Below are 20,406 nucleotides of genomic sequence, written 5' to 3'. Positions count from 1 at the left end.
GTCTTGTTCATAAATTAGGTGAAGAATTTTACAGAAAGTGGAAGCTAGAAATTTGGGATGATTCTCGGAATCCAAATGCTAAAAACAAATTACGCACTTATAGGTCCTTCAAAACGCAACTCTGCTGTGAGAAATATCTGACTTCAATTTCAAGTTTTTCTTTAAGAAGATCCCTTTGTTGTTTCCGCATTAGCTGTCACGATCTAGCCATTGAAAGAGGTAGATACAAAAAACTTAGAGTTGAAGAGAGGGTGTGTTCTTGTGATGGGACTTCAATAGAAGACGAGGTTCACTTTCTAACTGCCTGTCCAAAATATGATGCTTCAAGGAACGATTTTTTCTCAGTTATCAATGAGAACAACATCAACTTTTCAGGTCTCTCACCAGGAAATAAGTTTATCTGGCTTCTTTCAAATGAGGACCCTGGAATTTGTCAGAAGCTATCATCATTTTTACAGAAATGCTTTTCTGATCGCATAAAATAAGGACCTCCTCTCTCCCACCTACTAGTATCTACTCCAGGTTTGACCCCGGTAGTAGACTTTATATTGTTACTTTTGTCATGTATCCTTTGTATGTCTTATGTACTTTCAATCAAAATCATTGTATTTCTATTGTACCATGTGTACCTTTGCCCTCCGGGCCTTTTGATTAATAAACTAATTTGAATTTTGAATTTGTACCGCTAACCCTAACCAAAACATTTAGCAATGCGGGCTTTTGTTACACGGACTATCAGCCCTAGGACTACTATCCCCGCCACACCGGAATGACGGGTGCGCAGGCGCGAAGAGTTGTACACAATTTCGTCGTCAAGTGCGAAAGAAGTTGAATAAACTCCTATTTTCGGTACTTTTCCCAATTCGAACAGTTATGACAATTTCCAGATAGTGAAACCACTTACTCCTTCTATGTTTAGGTTAAATTGTTTGATGATTTGAATAACAGTCTTAATTCTTGTATGGGTTTAGTAACGAAATTCGAACAACAATCAATGAATCATATCATTTGCGCCTACATGACATTGTGCTGTAGTGTATGCATGCAATGCACGTATTGACTTTGTATGCGATAATGCTTCATACATGTCATACCAATGAGTTACATGCTATCAAATGGCTGGACATAAATGGAATAATAGTAGGCCGTATATGCCCGTCTACATTGGCATTATTGTGGACATGTACTTAGCTATACCACATTAAATTTTTTGATCACTCAAAATATGTGTTTTTCCAAGTTATGTGATAGGAATTACCTCGCTCACTGACTAGGCCTACTGATCACAAAACACTTAAAATTTTTGAAAATCGGTCTATAAATAAGAAAATAACATGACTTTAAAGATTGTAATCATCATTATTTCCGTTATAATTTGCAAGTAAATTTGTAAGTGAATTAACCATTAAATGCTGATAAATTGTGTCAGAACTCAGATCCATGGAAATTGAAATACAAGTATTTACAAGTGTTTTTTTGGGATGCTGATGCTGATGCTGACAAATTACCTTTTTTTTCTCCTTTTTTGGTGTAAATTTGCAAGACAAGAAAGAATACAACTTTCGGAAAAGCCGGGGGACTCGTGGTTTGGGTTAAGATTTACATACAATACATAAGTGTACTGTAGCAACTAGTATGGTAGTGTAGGCCTCACTATTGATACTAATGATAGGCCTATGTCTTTTTAAATAAATGACGTCATTCTGATTCCGAGTGAAAAGTGAAAATGTCACCGCCCGCTCCCAGGAACTCAACGGGAACCAATGCTGATGCCACTCAACAGAGGGCAACGTGACGTAACACATTCAACGTTACACAGTCGATGCTAGATTAAGTAAATAGGATACTGGTTTGTCCCAGCTAGCTAGCTTGTGAAAACCATGTCGAAGAACGCCTTGGGTGCATGCGCAATGACACTTGGCCTGGAAGTGGCGACACTACTGTTTAGACAATGGCTGATATGAATAAAAACTAGCAAATGCTTTTATCTATAACTCCACGTATATTTACACTAGGCCTTTCTGTACAAAATTGAAGTAAAAGCATTTACTAGTCTTTATCCATATCGCCCAGTGGCTGATATTTATAAAAGACTAGTAAATGCTTTTACTTTAAACTTCACATACATTTACAGTAGCCATCTCTGTAGAAAACTGTAGTAAAAGCATTTACTAGTCTTTATAAATATCAGCCAATGGGAGACTGTTAAAGTGTGGAATAGGGAATGATTGCATCCGCGCTTTGCCAGTTGGCAGATCGATTCCAAATTTTAGCAGTCTCCCATTGTATAAACGTACCGTTGCCACTTCTAGTTCTGGGCCAACTTCTTAAGTGTAGTTTTTCGTGAGATATCATGAGAATTGAGATGTCAACATCCATTTCCAGTTGATCAAGCCATGCGAGAATGCCCCAGAAGATACCATTTCGTGTAATTCACGTGTCTGGCCAGGATGATGTGTACAAGGCTGTTGAATTGAACAGCCACAGTCCTACCACAAGAGGATGGCAATCACAGAGGTAAACAAACCACACTTGAAGTGTTCATTGCAAAACATTTACAGTAGAACCTCTCTATTATGGACACCTCCGGGACTGACAAGTTCTGTCCTTAATAGAGAGGTGTCCTGATTAGAGAGGTCAAATTGAATGGAAACAACCTATTTGGGATCAAAACTAGTGTCCTTAATAGAGAGGTATCCGCTAACAGAGGTTCCACTGTATTGTGTCCTTGGTTATTTTGTGTAACTTCCAACTTGCTTTAGCGAATGATATTGAGATAGATGTAAGAAAAACTAAGAAATTGGAACTTAAAAAAGTCTGAAAGCTTCTCAGACTCAGGATGTTATTTTATTGAAAGATATGAATCATTATTTGGATCAAGAGTAAGACAAACGAAATGATAACTCATTTAGCTCTGAACTCCCAAAGATAAATTAAAAAGAAGATATAAGGCTTGTCGTCATAGTGCGAAAACCTACACTGTGCTATGCTGGGGGTCGTTATTGCAGGTACTTGCAGTCACATGCCTTTAGACACTACAGTCTACAGAGGGGTTGGAGGACATCCTTAAAAATACCATTTCCCAACTTGTCAGAATTTGGTACCTAGTGCTACATGGAGATAAAGATGCTGTAATTTTGCTTCCAAATTCTTAGTTTTTTTAAATTCTTGATAATATCAGACTAGAGTTCTATTCTGTTCTACATAACATTTTTCCATGCCCAAACTTCTTGGCACAGCAGGCGTAAAACCAAGCGGCAATAACAAAACAGTTAGCAGGAGAACTGTTGTTTGTGTGAAGCAAACGTTGCAACGTTGAGCGCGGTCAACCTTTGGATCGGTGACCGGCGCGTATAATACATGTCTATTTACCTGAAATGCTTGCTTTACCATCAGTGTTGCAGCAATGGCTCTGCACTGTTACTGTACATATTGACATGAAACAGCCTGGGGAAGAAATTTAAAAAAAAGTATGTTGTTTAAGTTCCCAACCCAATGGTGAAATATTTTCAGATTCAGATTCAGAATTCAGATTCTTGGTTGGTATATCGACAATATGATTTCAATTCCAGGTTCTGCTTGTATCCTCAAGATCTTGTCATTCAGTTAGATGAGCGTGTACGACTGAGGAAAATTCAACTTCTATCTCATCAGTTTCTTATTCGTAAGTATTCGAATATGTGATGGTGTGTGACATGTTTGTGAGAGTAAGATGAAGTCCTTCAAATGAGACTTGAAACCGAGGTTCCTTGTACCTGGTGTCTTTGCCAGGGCAGGTTACTTAAAGACCCCACCAAGTGAGAAACATGAGTAGCTTGCGTGGACTCAACCTCTCTCCGAAGTCGGATTCACTAGGCCAAACCCAATTGGCGCATAACCGTAGTGTCGCGCATAAACACTCATCCCGTCTTGGAGGAGGAATACTCCCTGGAGAAAATCACCTCCGAGTGCAGAGCGAACGCTGAAGAAGAAGAAGGAGATAATGTTTATAACTGGATTTTATATCATTCACATCAATCATCATCATTCAGATTCATATCTTGTATTATCTATCTTCAGCCACCAAAATCGAATTCTATGTTGGGGATGTGCCTGACGGAACCGGAATGAACTTACAGAATGCCAGATATACTCGGCTGGGGTAAGGTGCACTCGGTTTCTGTCTCTCTCTGTAAACAATGCTGACCATTTCTGACATTTTTTTAATCCTCTTTTCTATTCTCTTAGGTAACGCAGCACCGGGTGCGGTGTCGTTGATTTCATTATAATAGAAGATCAGAGACGTAAAAAAATGTACTTGCTCTCTACCGGTGATGCCAGGTTCTTTCTGTGTTGTTCTAGAAAGCATACATTACATTCTTCTCCTTCTGGAATCTGAGCATTCTGATCATGGCCATGACGTCCAATAATGTTCTAACATGTGATACAGATTGGGCCATGGCATTTGGAATCTGAGCATTCTGATCATGGCCATGACGTCCAATAATGTTCTAACATGTTATACTGATTGGGCCATGGCATTTGTAATCTAAGCATTCTGATCATGGCCATGACGTCCAATAATGTTCTGACATGTTATACAGATTGGGCCATGGCATTTTGAATCGGAGCATTCTGATCATGGCCATGACGTCCAATAATGTTCCAACATGTTACACAGATTGGGCCATGGCATTTGGAATCTGAGCATTCTGATCATGGCCATGACGTCCAATAATGTTCTAACATGTTACACAGATTGGGTCATGGCATTTGGAATCTGAGCATTCTGATCATGGCCATGACGTCCAATAATGTTCTAACATGTTATACAGATTGGGTCATGGCATTTGGAACCTGAGCATTCTGATCATGGCCATGACGTCCAATAATGTTCTAACATGTTATACAGATTGGGCCATGGCATTTGGAATCTGGGCATTCTGATCATGGCCATGACGTCCAATAATGTTCTAACATGTTATACTAATTGGGCCATGGCATTTGGAATCTGGGCATTCTGATCATGGCCATGCCGTCCAATATGTTCTAACATGTTATACTAATTGGGCCATGGCATTTGAAATCTAAGCATTCTGATCATGGCCATGACGTCCAATAATGTTCTAACATGTTACACAGATTGGGCCATGGCATTTGGAATCTGGGCATTCTGATCATGGCCATGACATCCAATAATGTTCTAACATGTTACACAGATTGGGCCATGGCATTTGGAATCTGAGCATTCTGATCATGGCCATGACGTCCAATAATGTTCTAACATGTTATACAGATTGGGCCATGGCATTTGGAATCTGAGCATTCTGATCATAGCCATGACGTCCAATAATGTTCTAACATGTTACACAGATTGGGCCATGGCATTTGGAATCTGAGCATTCTGATCATGGCCATGACATCCAATAATGTTCTAACATGTTACACAGATTGGGCCATGGCATTTGGAATCTGAGCATTCTGATCATGGCCATGACATCCAATAATGTTCTAACATGTTACACAGATTGGGCCATGGCATTTGGAATCTGAGCATTCTGATCATGGCCATGACGTCCAATAATGTTCTAACATGTTATACAGATTGGACCATGGCATTTGGAATCTGAGCATTCTGATCAAGGCCATGACGTCCAATAATGTTCTAACATGTTATACAGATTGGGCCATGGCATTGAGGTATCAAGCTGTGATCTGCCACTAATCTGTCTGGGCCGGCAAATTTGCTTGAAAGAAGCATTGCAATATACATGTACCCCCTTTTGATCATTAGGCAACTCCAATCTTCCTGCAGATACACATAACCTGAGGATGGAACATGCCCCCTTATCCACTCTGCTTCAGGTTGATACCGCAGACCTGGTAATAAAGTATTCATACCCATTTTATTTTCGCGATCTGGGAGGTAAGCATAAATATTAGAATCAAGAGGAATTCAGTCTCGGTGCCTAATAAAAAAAATTATTAATTTGTGAACATTCTTTTTGCGAATATTTCACATTTTATTTTCTCATTTTCTTGTAGGTATGTCTCCGTGTCAGACAACGAGAAGACTGGGTACAAAGCACGTGAATTGAAGTCCGTCCACGTGGATGCCATGGGTGTCTACCTCAAGCTAGTCATCCATAAAAACCACGTGAACAAGCATAATCTCTACAATCAGGTTGGCGTCATTGCCATCAATGTAATCGGAGATTCCCTCGATAAAAATAATGATAATGACGAGGTAAGAATCATTGATTGATCATCATCATCATCATCATCATCATCATTGTTACCGGGCCCATTTGATTTTTGCCAGAGGGTGCCATGTCCCCAAATTAGCCAAAAAAAATCTACAGAAATTTTTTGTTCAAACTTTTTTCTCACAAATTTTTAGGGGTAACTGACCCTCTGAAGCATGTTTTTCACCTCAAAATGGTCAATTTTGCCCCTAAATATGTCATTTTCTGGTGGAGATGGCAATTTCTGAGACGTCCATTGAATTTTGGCCATTGGAATCACAAATAACTTCAAAAGTTTGCCGTGACAAATTAGGCTGAATAGTGTAAATATCTAGTCCCCAAAATGAAAAATTACCAGGCGTAAATCTGAGGCCTGGGTATACCTCAAAAATTCTGAGGAAGAAACCAGGAAGTATTTTCTATTGCCCTGATGATTGCTTCCTCTCATATTCAGGTGTATCTTCCAACTGAGAGGGATGCGAGTATGGACCCTGTGCTGGCGGGTATCTTCAATCGTCCCGACTACATCTCGCCGCTCGATGACCTCGCTTTCGACATGTACCAGGATCCAGAAGTCGCCCAGATCATTCGCAAATTGGAAAGAAAGAAACAGGAGGCTGTCTTGCGTAAGTATCAAACAGTTCTGCTTTGCTCTGAAATATTTTTTGGTAATTCGTACATTCTGATTTTAGATTTCTTCCAGATTGATGACTGTCATGAAATAATTTTTTGTTGAAAGGTTGAGTATGAACAGCCATTGCTTTTCCCTCTGTATGGTTTAACCCTTTCGCTGCGGATGTACGCATTTTTGCGACCAAAAAAAATTTCCGATCTGTGCGGATGTACGCAGAACTGCGACTTGGGAAAGACCTGAATCAGACGATGTTTTCAATAGCAAATTAGTACAGGAACTTGTCGCTAGGTATCCTGCCATGTTGTTTACCGCTAGAACTTCCGATTTCTAGGTGAAAACTTCGGTGTTTTTTTTTTTTGTAATTGATAATTTTATTCACCAAAAGCACAACTGTTACATGAAGTTCTACAGAATACGAGGGCATGCAAGTACATAATATTGTTACAATATAAAACGATAGATGGCGACCTTGTTGTTCAAAACGGTTCAGGGTATAGTCAATTCCTTTTGCAGCTACAGATAACGAGGCAAAAGTGGGTCAGCGTGCAATTACTCGACGAAATGTACAGTGTATGTTATGCTATATTTTCCAGGGCATCTATGAGAAGGCCCCATTTCATCATGAACTTATCGTGTCTGAGATAGATCTTTTCTACTCTCGACGTGAACCGTATCATTGATAATAAGTTTCTGAAGAATGGTTGCGATTGTCTGAGTTTACAGTGATACAAGAATTGTTTTGCAATTAAATTGATATGCTGGACCAGTTCCGATGAATGAGGATCTCCCAGAATTACTTCTCGGAGATTTGGTAGAATTTGTTCGCCATGATCCGAGAGCTACTCTGACAATCGCAACCATACTGACTTTGCGTGGGTACACTCAAAAAAGACATGTTCCAAAGTTTCCGTGAAAAAGCCACAGAAGCTGCACATTCTGGATTCGCTAATGCCATATTTATGCAAGAGAACATTGGTAGGCAAAATACGATGCAGTATTTTTAACTGGAAAAATCGCAATTTGGTCTCCCTCGTACAAATGAATGGAATTGAATAGATTGATGACCAATCAATGTCCTCTCCAAATAAGTTTTCCCATTTGCGTTGTGATTTATCCGGACATGTTGCATACATTTTGATCACCCTTTTATAATATACTAGCATATACCCGTGCTCTCACGGAGTTGTTGGGAACTGTGAACGCAACGGCCAAGGAGGAAATATCGCGACGTCAACAACACGGACATGGTTTGGGTTGTTTTGTTAGCTGTTTAGTGGTTAAGTGTGCAATCGTTTGAAACAAAACATCATCCAAAATGCACTTTTTGATGCATTAAGGTAAGGAAATACGGTACTGTCCTGTTTGGGCAATATTGATGACTATGTCACAAAAAAAGCAAGGCCATTGAGCACGCAATAAAGTCGAAGTTCGCGCGACAAAAATCTCCAATTGTGAAATAATATATAAGATTTGAGTTGGTTTAGCACAGTTTTTGATAGCAACAATATTTACCGGCATAAATTCGACCAGTTTACATCCGCCTTCCTTTATACGCTTTTTCCAATTCTTTGGTATGGCATCAACCAGAGCCTTGTGCTGCAGAAAGTGTACATTACCCGTAAACTCAGGTGAGAGCTTTTCCCAAGTGAGAAAGTTACCATCGTCATCTATAATTTGATTAATAAATTGTACACCACTTTCGTGCCAGCCTTTGTAAAATATACTCCTCCAATTGATTTTGATATATTTGTTATGATGAAATAATGGCTGCTTTAAAATGTCCTCAATATTTGAGTTGTGATCTATTTCACTACTGACCAGAGACACCCAAGCACCGAAAACATCCTTCCAGAAGGGGTTAAGTTTGGATAAAAACGAGGAATTGTTATCATTACTATACCAGATAAAGTGTCCACCATAATCCTCTAGAGTGGACACCAGTAAAGTATTCCAGGGGGTAACCTTGTCAAGCTTAATCAGCCGTTTGATCCAAGACAATTTAAGTGATTGACAAAAGAGAGTAACATTTGGAACATTGAAACCACCATTTTCATAGCTATTAAACATTGTTGTACGTTTGATTTTGTCTCTCTTGTTTGCCCAGATGAATTCAAAAATTCGCTTTTGGAGAGCGTCAAGAATATGTCTTGGTGGGTTAGGTAGAGCCATGAAAAGGTGTACCAGTTTACATTCACCAATATATCGACCTTTCATAAAGCCTTTTTGATGCGGAGATATTAATTTGTCTAAATAAAGTTTCATTCTATTCGCCATGACTCCAGATAAAAGTTTGTAGTCCACATTCAGAAGCGAGATAGGGCGCCAGTTCTTTAGGTAATCTTTAGATTTCCCTGGTTTGGGAATGCAAGTTATCACTCCTTGTCGTTGTGTTATGGAGAGTGAATTGTTGTCTAATGCCGCATCAAAAGATCTGACTAAAAATGGGTTAATGTCTGTCCAAAAAAATTTATAAAACTCAACTGTAAAACCAGATGATCCTGGACTCTTTCCATTTTTCATATTTTTCAACACCTCTCAACATTCCGCACTAGTTACATCATCTTCACATTGTTCCTTTTCGTCATTGTTCAGTTTGATTAAAAAGTCGCTCTCCTTTGGAAAGAATATACTATCATACTCTGGTTTCGAAGTTACAGAACGGGCCCTATATGGTCAGCATAAAAGTTCCGTTGCTCGAGTAAAATGTTTTCATTACCAACTATTTCCGCACCATTCGAGTCAATGAGAAGATTCATTGTTTTTTCCCAATAATGTCGTTTTTCTAGATTACAGAAATATTTTGAATTCCGTTCGCCATGTAGATTCCATCTTGCCTTTGCGCGCAACATAGTGCCTTCCACCATCGGTTCTCTGAGTAGATTTAAGTCATTTTGAACATCCTGAAGGCACTGATAATTGATTTCGTCAGGATTATCCGAAAGATGAGCAAAACATTGTTCAATTGTCTTATTGATATCGTTTTCTTTCTTGTCCAGTTCCTTCTTTTTCGCTGATGAGTATGCAATAGTTTTGCCTCTAATTTGGAGCTTCAACGTTTCAAAGAAAAGTGAATCCTCAATTTTTAAGGGGAGCTCAGATAACGGAATGTCCCACGGGTAGGGTACAGCTGAGTATTGCGCAATAGTGTCACTTATACATTGTTTTACTTCCCGAACAAATTGTTTATCCCTCAGAAGGGAGTTATTAAATTTCCATAGACCACGGCCCTTTTCATCATTGGGCAGAAACAGCCCTAGTTCTATAACACTATGGTCACTTCTTTTACCAGCCTTAATTTCACAATGCTTAATAACATCTGTCAGATCAGAGGAAACTAGAAAGTAATCTATATGACTGTGCTTCCGCCTTGAGTGCCAAGTATCCTGGAAGATGGGTTAGTAGCACGCCAGGGGTCAAATAAGTCCAGGTCGTTCTGCATTTCAGCTATAGCTTCATGAGCCTTGACATTGTTTTTTCCGCTTATGTTGAGAGTATCTAGTTCATAGTCTTGGACAACATTGAAATCGCCACCAATTATTAAGCTGCCTGAATGAAGGGTTTCTAGTTTAGATTGAACGGATTTAAAAAAGCTTGGGCAATCTTGGTTAGGGCCATAGACGCTCATAAGGTTAAACGCTTCACCGCGAACTGTCAGACTTAAAATGAGATATCGCCCTTCAGGGTCAATGAATGTGTTGCGAATTTGAAAAGGGAAGGAATTTCGAAAAAGAATGGCCACACCTCTACTATTGCTGGAGTAACTAGCAAAGTACACCTGGTAACCCCATTCGGCTCTGATATAGCTCTCAAGTTTAGAAGTAAAATGTGTTTCCTGTAACATACAGATGTCATATTCTTTCCTCTTTAACCATGTGAAAATATCTCTACGCTTTTTACTATCCCCGAGACCGTTTGTATTCAAGCTACAAATACGTAGCGAGTCTAAATGTGCGCTCATATAGAGTTAGGTTGCTAGATCCATGATGTAGGTCGCCACGTGATACAAAAAATAGTCTATGTTCCATATACTATGATAATAAGCCGCTCATTAGAAGAATGTTTTGGTAAAATGTTTGTAAAACTAAAACTACGTCACTAAGGTTAATATATGTATAAAACAACATGCATAATAACAGAATGTTCATCCGAAACAGTCACTGAGCAATTACTAAGAATGGCTCACGGTAAAAAATGTTCATTGATGAGAAAACTCTGTGAGTGTGACCTCAAATGTGCCACTGCAGTAAGTAAGAAACCTGACTCCGGAAACCCGGGTCCGGAGGCCAGTGTTGACAGATAACTATTCCACTGTATCGATGCACAGTTCATCTAAAATAGACACACACTTGGGACTGCATGGTAGAGGTGCAACAAGAGTTCACGAAGCAGACATGTTTATCCTTTAGTCACGGAATAAAGCTATACGTATAGATGCAACGATGAAAAATCCTTAGATCCGAAAGAGTCTGGCGAATGCTACCATTAATCAGCGGACCGAAACAATAATGATGAGTGCATAAAAATCCTTAATCCTCAAATCAGTCGGAGTATAATCATTTACATAAAATGCCTTTAGGCAATTTTCCTTGATCCGACGTATAACTCAAGAAATGGACTTTTCCTCGAGTACCTGAGTTTAGCGTTAGCCCGTTCGTGGGCCGGAAGATCCTTTTTGATCCCGAGAAGGAGTTTCTTTTCCCCGGCCAGCTGTCGTGGAAGATCTTGTACAATGCTGTAACCTTGGTGCTTTTTTAGGCGTTTGGCTGCATTAAATATCATGTCCTTATGAGCCAGGTTCACGAGACGTATGATAATCGCTCTGCGGTTCTCATCCCCACTGGGTAGGCGATGCGCTGCCTGGAATCCCATCATGCCAACTACTGATTTGTCTATTTGCAAAATGTCAATAAAGAATTGTCGTACAAACTTTTCAGTTTCAATGGCACTCTCGTTCAGAGTGCCCACGATTCCGAAGATTCTGATGTTCCATTTTCTGGCCCAGAGATCCTGGGCTATCAGTTCAGCTTCGAGCTTTGAGTAGGTCTCCTTCATAATCCTCTGTTCGTGCTCCACGGACCCACCCTCTTCGCCAGGCCCGCGATATCCGACTTAACGCATTTAAATGATAAGTCCAGCTTTTTGAAACAACGTCCAATATCCCCAAAGTCTTTCACAACGAAATCGGAGCCGGAGGAGTCATTCACAAACATATGATCTCTGATGTCCGCCTGGCCATCTTTGGAAGATGGCGGTCGATCCGCCCCCTTTGCCGCTTCCATTGTTTCTGAATCCTCATCCATTCTTGACTTTTTGTTCGGTGTTGGAGGGGGTGTGTTGTTTGAAGTATTCCTATTCCTATTGCGACCAGAGTGGGTCATGCTTTTGACTGATTGAGAGTTGTTTTCTGGTTCAAATGATGTGGTACTTGATGATTTTTACCGGAGCACAGATGACACGTCTCTCTCACTCGGCAGCCATACCAGAAGTCCAACTTCGGTGTTTTTATTCAAAGTTTAGGCGATATTTTGAGTCCAAAGTTTTGTAAACAAATTTAAATGCCTCAGTCACGTGTTCGACGAACTGCAGAATCAATAATTGATGAAATAGTGAATTCGAGGCGTTAGAAGACGAGTCTGATTAGTGATTATGATTCTGAACATAATGCCGATGTACACAGCGTGCATGGGGATTGAAAGTGTGCATGATTCAGGGTCCGAGGGGGATGATAGTGATAGCCTGGGTCAAGATGAAAAATGGTGTTTTTCTCCTCGTTGATTAATACTAATTAGCGTTATTTAGTTAATTAACATAATTTCAGGTGATTGACAAATGCATAATTTGAAAGTCCATGCTGTCCCCAACAACCTTTTCCAATAGTCCAAAGCTATATCTCTTCTCCTTCAGGCTGTATATTGGCCTCAAAGTTACCTATGTTAAAATTGGCTTTTACAGTATTTTGGGGGCAGCAAGGAATCAATATTGAAATAATTTTGAGCGGCGCAGCGAAAGGGTTAAAGGATAACTCGTGTCAAATTTCACCATATAATGTTTTAGCTGTTTTTGACAAATGACTACGTCACTTTCTCATAAATCGGTAAGGTTTTCGAATCGAAATGCACATTTTCTAGAAATTGATGGTTTAATCCCGCCCAGACAGCTCGCTTCGATGCCGTTTTCGTTGATGACGTCACAACATGAACATTTTCGCGGTCGCGTTGGTTTACATTCAGCGATTTTATAATAAATCTAATCAAAAATGGAAAATTTGAGCTTTACATTTGTGATCAACAATTAAAAACGGACGTATTTCCGCAAAGTTGTAAATCACATCATAGTAATAGTATCACTTTAAGGAATTGATACCTGACTGGAGGTTTTGGTTGTCTCACCCAAACCGCAAGGGTGGAGATGTTTTGTCAATATTTCAGCTTCACCCGAGCGGTTTTGGTAAGACAATCTATACCGACAATGATGTATCAATTTCTATTCTACAACATCTCAAATTAAATATCGAATAATGTGGTTTTTAAATGCTTTTGAAATGCTTCCACATTTTGCACCAACCCAAGCGGTTTGGGTCATCTCACCTAAACCGTGGTGAAAACGAGGCTATACTCATTTTTATCCATTATGAAAATGAAATATTCTCACACGGGTGTTTTAGAATTTGTGCTCGAGGATCATGAAGGAGTTTATTATTCAATACTAAACTGCAAATATTTCCTTTCCAGAGGAGAGATACGACTATGCGAAAAAGTTAAAAACAGCAATAACCGAATTGCAAAAAGTGGGTGAACGGCTGGGCAAATATGAAGTGGAAAAGCGCCAAGCTGTCGAAAATGAAGATTATGATAAAGCCAAACTTAAAAAGATCCAGATGGATGAGTTCCGTTTGCAGATTTATAAAGAGTTAGACATCCATGATCTATTGGAAGTAGCTGGTGTAAGTACGGGTGTTGCACAAAACAGGGTTGTCAAATTTCCGATTTTAGGTAGATTTCAGACTTATTCCTCTCACTAAATGCAAAATTTGACAATTGGAATGGAAAAATCTCTGTCTCAACTCTCTGTTGATCTTAGAATTTTCAAAATTGGACCAAAAATAAGCATTTTAGAGGCATTTTTGTGCAAGAGAGTGCTGTGACAGGATGAGATTTTTACAAGAAAAAAATTCAGACTCTGCTTTAGCTCATTGGCATCCCTGACAAAATCTAGAGAAACACTGCTAATGATGAAGGTCAGAGGCAGCTTCACATGCTAAGGGCAGGTGAGGATAGTACTCTTGCATGTCTTGCTAGCTTCCTGGTATTGTTACCTCTAGCTCTACTGTGCTGCCATAAACACCATTACTCTGATCAAAGAAGGTACAGTGGAACCTCCCTTAGTGGACACCTCTCTATTAAGGACATCTCTCTATTGAGGAAACTAGTTTTGTTCCCAAAGTGGTTGTTTCCATTCAATTTGACCTCCCTAATCAGGAAACCTCTCTATTAAGGACAGCACTTGTCAGTCTCGAGGGTGTCCTCAATAGAGAGGTTCTACTGTACCTTGCCTTGCCACCAAAGTAATGAAAAGGGATGTGCTTGACACTGGCAGAGGTGACAGGGAATGCCTACGCTGCCCTCCTGTTCTACCTCATTGCCTCCTAATTTCTGACTTGCCAGACAGTGAGAGTGGCCGGTCTATCTTAATGGCGGTGCCCTCTGCTTGTGCCCTAAAATTTCTTAGTGATAAGTCCTAAATTATGGATAAAAAAATGACGGGGTTTTGTAAACGTCCATGAAAGTCGCAGCCAGAGTTTGGTTGGGATTTCTCAAATATAGATACCTTTCCCGACTCTCCACATATAATGCAGTCACAGAGTTCAAAGTCTAGAAGCTTATGTGGAGAATGGTTTGTTCCTTAAAGGGGTAAACCGTTCGTAATTACCTGTGGTCCAGCTAAATAGAAATCCACTAATACACAATGCCGCAGTGCAGTTATTATGAATTTGAATTTGTTGAAAATTGGTATTTATAGTATTTGTAATATCTGTCTACACTAAGGCAATGCTGAAAATTATATCCAGTATTTATTTACGCAATTGAAAGTATTCAAATTCAATTACAAATTCACAAATGGCATAGACCTTTAAGACGCTATGGCCTCAAAACAGATAGTCACGTCGAAAATTTCTTGTTACATGACGTCGCCAGTTGCGTGGCACCACGACCTTGTGACGTTAGTGAAGGACTCAATGGTCACGTTGCCGATAAATGTGAGAAATGTTATGCCTTGAATTGGGAAATGAAACAGCATCGTCTGTCAGTTCATTCTGAATTCGCGCTATCAGGAGGTCGTGGGTTCAACTCCCGGCCGAGTCACTCCTTGGTTCCCCGACTGGTCAAGTTCAAGTGAGCACCTTCTGGTTGCTTCTTGAAATCCCTGATTGATTTCTGTGGAGATCGGGGTAATAATTTGATATCCCACAGCGCTTTAACAGTTCTGTTAATACTGAGGAGCGCTATATAAATGCGTGACATTATATTATTATTATTATCAAGATAAACTGTTCTTTTTTTCAGTCAAGACATCCTAAGGCTGTTGACTTCAGTAAGTCTTTGTTTGTCCTCCTCTATTCTTTACATTTAGCGACATGTTTAGTAGTTATAAGCAATGTGGGTTTAAATAAACAAATGCAACGACTCCTATTCAGACGTTTCGTATAATTGGTACTTTTTGAATGAATGACTTTACAAATTTGGTCAAACAGGTTAAATACTATTGCGAACAGAGAATGTAGTTTACGCTACGTCTTAACAAAAGTCAGGCGCGATACCCCAACGTGTTCAGGTTTGTTGTTGTTTATCTGCGATTTCATTGGTTGAGGTTTGTGGGGGCGTGGCTTCCTAGAAATTTAGTGCATAGAGTCGGCCGATAGGTGGCTCTAGCTGTGCGTTCCAGAAAGCAAAATGGCAGTTCAAGTGAATGATGCAGCAAGTTACAAAGAGATAATTTTAAGAATTACATAAAAATATGAGCTGAAAGTAACTCCACGCCATTTGAAAAGGTGGGTAACGAAGTCGGGCATCTGAAAAATATTCATTCGATGACTGATACCAGTTGGTCCATGACATTTAGACCAAGGGGACGAGCGGTTCGCAAAGTAGCTACATTTACAAGCAAGACACAATACAGAATCTAAAGTTCAATGTTTTTCACATTGGAGTCTTTAGTATTGAAATTGCATTAGGACTGTCTGTAATTAGAAAACATTGTTGGGTAGTTACAACTCAAGTAAAGGCTTGTAGAAAGGTAAATTACGAAAATGTTGTGACTCCAAGGGGCGTTGCTAGGAATTTCCCCTGAGTGAACTCCCAGTGGGTCTGAGGGCTTGAGGAATTTTTGAAAACTGCTGCCCTGCGAAGAGATTCAGGGCGTTCCCAGTAATTGTGTGCTCTTTATCACTGTTAGTGTTATGAAGCACATTTTTTGTCCCAGAATGCCTTTTCCAAAAAAGGCCACTGTGGTTGTTAAACCTTCCGCTACTGAAGGGTTTTTGAAGTGTAGTGTACCCCTGGCCAACACCCGGTAAAGACCGGGCGGCCTGGAGTAGTACGCAGTGGACGGACCCGGTATATGCCGGTTTCTGTAGTGAGAGTTAATGAGGGAGTTCAAACCCACAGAATCTGCCCATGAGGCATAATGATGAGGTTAAAATCAGAAGACATTCAGTAGTTTGGGCTACTATACTATTCCTATCCAACACGACACCTGTCATTGGCAATGCATCTTTGTTTATTCGCTTTAGCTCCCCGCCAGCCGACGCCGGTTAAACTTCAGGAACTCTCACATTCACCTCTGCCTCCAAATAGTTATGATGAACGACCCTTACCCTCAACGAAAAGGTAGGTTATGCAAAAGTTCGAGCGGAAATACTATGAAGTATATTAGGAAATCTTGTTATGAGCCATGGAGTCAGTTCTCTGTTGCTTGTGAAATAAAGTAGTGCTTCGGGTTACTGTGAACCGCGAATTTTCATGCGTCTTAATTTTTGCAATTCACAAAAATTTCTGAGAGAAAATTTCCACATTTTTTTCGGTGGATTACGAAATTTCTTTCTTTCATTCTAATCAAAGTGTCTTTCACAATTTCTATTTTTGCGAATCTCAGTTATTCGTGATATATGCAAAAATGAAATGACCGAGAAAATTTGGCGGTTTACAGGTCAGTGAGCTTATATCCGGACTGCACTGTAATCTAGGCATGTATGATTGCAAGTAGTAATGTCCTGTGACACGGTGGCTTTAAATTTAAGTAGTTCCTGTAAGCATCAGGTTTGTCCTGTTGGCTGATATTTAGAACCAGGCATTCCATAATTAACTGCAAGCTTTATTTGTAAACGTTATTATTGTCCAAAGTCTGCATGTGGCTTGTTTAAATTTTATCTATGACCTGAAGATCAAGCATTAGGCAGCCGCTACATAGAGCTGCACGAAATACTTTTTCATAGTCAGGAAACCATTGTTCGTCGGTGTGATGTATACCGTTAACCGTAAAGTTTATAGCGACCTTTTCGGATATCCAAGGTGAAGATCTCGCCTTACTAATCACAAAAGAACCATATTTCTTGTTGAACGTAGGTATTAAACCTGTCAAGCTGCCCCAGGGGCAAGATTTCCTAATGCCTGGCTGCTGACCCTAGGAAATTAGTGTCAACCTTTTTCGAGGGGGGATTACATTTTACCCACCAAACACGTGGCAAAAAATGAGTATTAACAAAAGTATTTTCGCCTCAAGATCTCCATTACCACAGGGCTGAATTTGATGCAATTTGTCCTGAGAAAAGAGTTTGGTTCGTCCAGTTTTATTGCAGCATTGCTGGCGATCTACACGGAGGCCTTCAGCAATGAGTTTGGGAGAAGTTGGAAAACCTTGCTCACATTTTTCCTGTCTGTGCCCTAAGGAGATAAAACCTTCTTGAATGAACTGTGATATTGAGTTAAGTGACACTCTAGGCCTCCTTGATGAAGCCTGTACTTCATTAGTGCTCGATGTTCTTTGGTTGGCAATGGCCTTGTAAAACGTCATTCCCTCCTACATACATGCATTGTGCATCGTAGTACATTGCATTGTGCATTGTAGTACATTGCATTGTGCATCGTAGTACATTGCATTGTGCATTGTAGTACATTGCATTGTGCATCGTAGTACATTGCATTGTGCATCGTAGTGCATTGCATTGTGCGTCGTAGTACATTGCATTGTGCATCGTAGTACATTGCAATGTGCATCGTAGTACATTGCATTGTGCATCGTAGTACATTGTGTCACGATGACAATGACATCAGACCAATTTCTGTCTGATGAAGCATGTTACACCACTTGTCGGACTAAAACATCGAGGCTGGGTTGTTAAAAAGCATGTTGGCTTATGACATGTCTTTTCATGTACATCAATGCACATGTAACATATGTTACATGTGCATTGATGTACATGAAACGACCAAACATCATCATTGACATATATATGTCAACATGATGATATGATGAGAGAAAATGCTTTCTAACACCAGGGCCCTGTCCATCACAGTGAAATTCGCAATGAATAGTAGGAATTTGAATGAAGTTCAACCACCCATTGATATTGTCTGTCAGGTGATTTCTCTACTTGTCTATTAATAGTAGACAAAGTCAAAGCTCGCCAGGCTCCTTCTCGAGAGAAGTGATCCTGCCTCTTCCTCTCGCCCCTCTCCGTGATGCCCCCTTTGATGAGGCACCTCTTCCATCAATTCGGAGGCAACTCTCTTACGAAGTGGAGTAAGTCGTGTGCTGTTCGAAAGCTGGTGGCGTTCATTTTTAGCTCACCTCTTAGCAGAGGTGAGCTTATCCCATACCGTGGCGTCCGTCGTCCGTCGTCGTCGTCGTCGTCGTCGTCGTCCGTCGTCGTCCGTCGTCCGTTAGCAGGGCACGTTTCGTAACTGTTAGAGCTATTGAGTTGAAACTTGGTACACGTGTACCCTTATGTAATGACACCCTGGAGACCAAGTTTCGGTCCGATTCGTTTCATGGTTTGGCCACCAGGGGGCCAAACGTTAAAAGTGAAAATATGCAATATCTCCCTTAATAGTAGTCGGGAAATTTTGAAAAAAATATGGTAGGTACTTCTAGCAAAGGTGCATCATATATCCTCCGGGTTTTTGATTTAACCTCCTTTTCAAGGTCACAGAGGTCAAATGGTGTAAATTGGCCGTTAGGATGTAACGATGGCACATTTCTAAACTGCAATGACTATTGATACCAAATTTGGTACACATTTACCCCTTAGTCAGGTGATCTCAGGGACCGAAGTTTGGTCCAATATGATTCACCACTTGACCACCAGGGGGCAAAATCCCAAAACCTTAAAAATGTGATTATTCCTTAACTTCTTGCCCGATTGCCACCAATTTGATATCATGGGTACATCTAACCACCATACAGTATATGTCACACAGGTTTTTAATTTGACCTTCTTGTCAAGGTCACAGAGGTCAAATGGTGTAAATTCGCCGTCAGGCCGTAACTATGGCACGTTTCTTAACTGCAATGACTATTGATCACAAATTAAGTACACATGTACCCCTTGGTCAGGTGATCTCAGGTACCGAAGTTTGGTGCGATCTGATTTGCCGTTTGGCCTCCAGGGAGGGGGCCAAATTCTAAATTCTTCAAAATGCCATTATTCCTAGTAATGACTTGCCCGATTGGCACCAATTTTATATCATAGGTACATCTAATTCTAACAACCATTCAATATGTCACCCGGGTCTTCTTTGCTTTGACCTACTTTTCAAGGTCACAGAGGTCGAATGTACTGTAAATTGGCCATTTTGGGGAAATTGTAATTGCTTGGACCTACATCAAACCTAACACTACATGACACAATACCATGCTCTTTATCCATCTTTCCTCCACATGAGGTGAGCACAATGGCCCTGGCCATTTCATTGTTTTGGAACAAGTCTGGATGACTTACTCACTTTGACAACCAGATTCTTCTGTCACAGTTTATAAAAATAAGTTTTTAAGCAGTGGTCAGTACTTTAAAAGTGACTTCCTCTGACAAGAACTATTGGCAACTTTTCTCAAAAAATTGAAGTTCAAAGTAGTACTAGGTTTCCCTTGGGGGTATACACCTTTCCAGAAATGGGGCGCTGAGTGTCCGAAATAGTGATGTCATAAGGGGAAACTAGGCCTTATGGTGGAGGGACAAAGGAGATAGTCATGGTTGACCAACACACTTGAATGCCTTTAATGACGGACAAGGGGGGAAAAGTTAGTTCCAATGCAAGCCACCGGTTTCAGGAAGCATGTATATGTAGTTTATCTTTCCTCAGTATCCTACCTGCAAAAAGATTCTTACTTGGGGTTCAGAAAGGAATCTTGACGGGTAGTTACACTACCATCACCTTGCTCAGAATTGTCTCAACTGTGAAAATGATCCTCCTGATCTGTTCCAGTGTTTTGTTATCATTTTGTTCATTTTTTTGGCTCACCGTAGGGGAGTCTGTACAACACTGCAGTGTC

General features: G+C 40.2%; 1 protein-coding gene across 5 annotated transcripts in view; it reads left to right on the top strand.

Moving 5' to 3' along the window:
• The first annotated feature begins 776 nt into the window (after nt 1-776).
• Nucleotides 777-20,406, top strand: part of LOC135496589 (centrosomal protein of 104 kDa-like) — a 53,046-nt gene continuing 33,416 nt past the window's right edge. For all 5 annotated transcript variants that reach the window (XM_064785968.1, XM_064785970.1, XM_064785969.1 and 2 more), the window contains exons 1-9: nt 777-849; nt 2,386-2,517; nt 3,573-3,664; nt 4,060-4,141; nt 6,025-6,226; nt 6,679-6,850; nt 13,590-13,801; nt 15,423-15,450; nt 16,649-16,745. In XM_064785968.1, the coding sequence (XP_064642038.1) occupies nt 2,405-2,517; nt 3,573-3,664; nt 4,060-4,141; nt 6,025-6,226; nt 6,679-6,850; nt 13,590-13,801; nt 15,423-15,450; nt 16,649-16,745 (998 nt within the window). In that variant the 5' untranslated portion in view covers nt 777-849; nt 2,386-2,404. The remainder of the gene's footprint in view (nt 850-2,385; nt 2,518-3,572; nt 3,665-4,059; nt 4,142-6,024; nt 6,227-6,678; nt 6,851-13,589; nt 13,802-15,422; nt 15,451-16,648; nt 16,746-20,406) is intronic.

Source organism: Lineus longissimus, chromosome 12 (assembly GCF_910592395.1).
Source record: "Lineus longissimus chromosome 12, tnLinLong1.2, whole genome shotgun sequence".
NCBI classification, from domain to species: domain Eukaryota; kingdom Metazoa; phylum Nemertea; class Pilidiophora; order Heteronemertea; family Lineidae; genus Lineus; species Lineus longissimus.
Note: the sequence above shows the minus strand (reverse complement) of the source record. Positions and strands in the feature narration are given on the sequence as shown.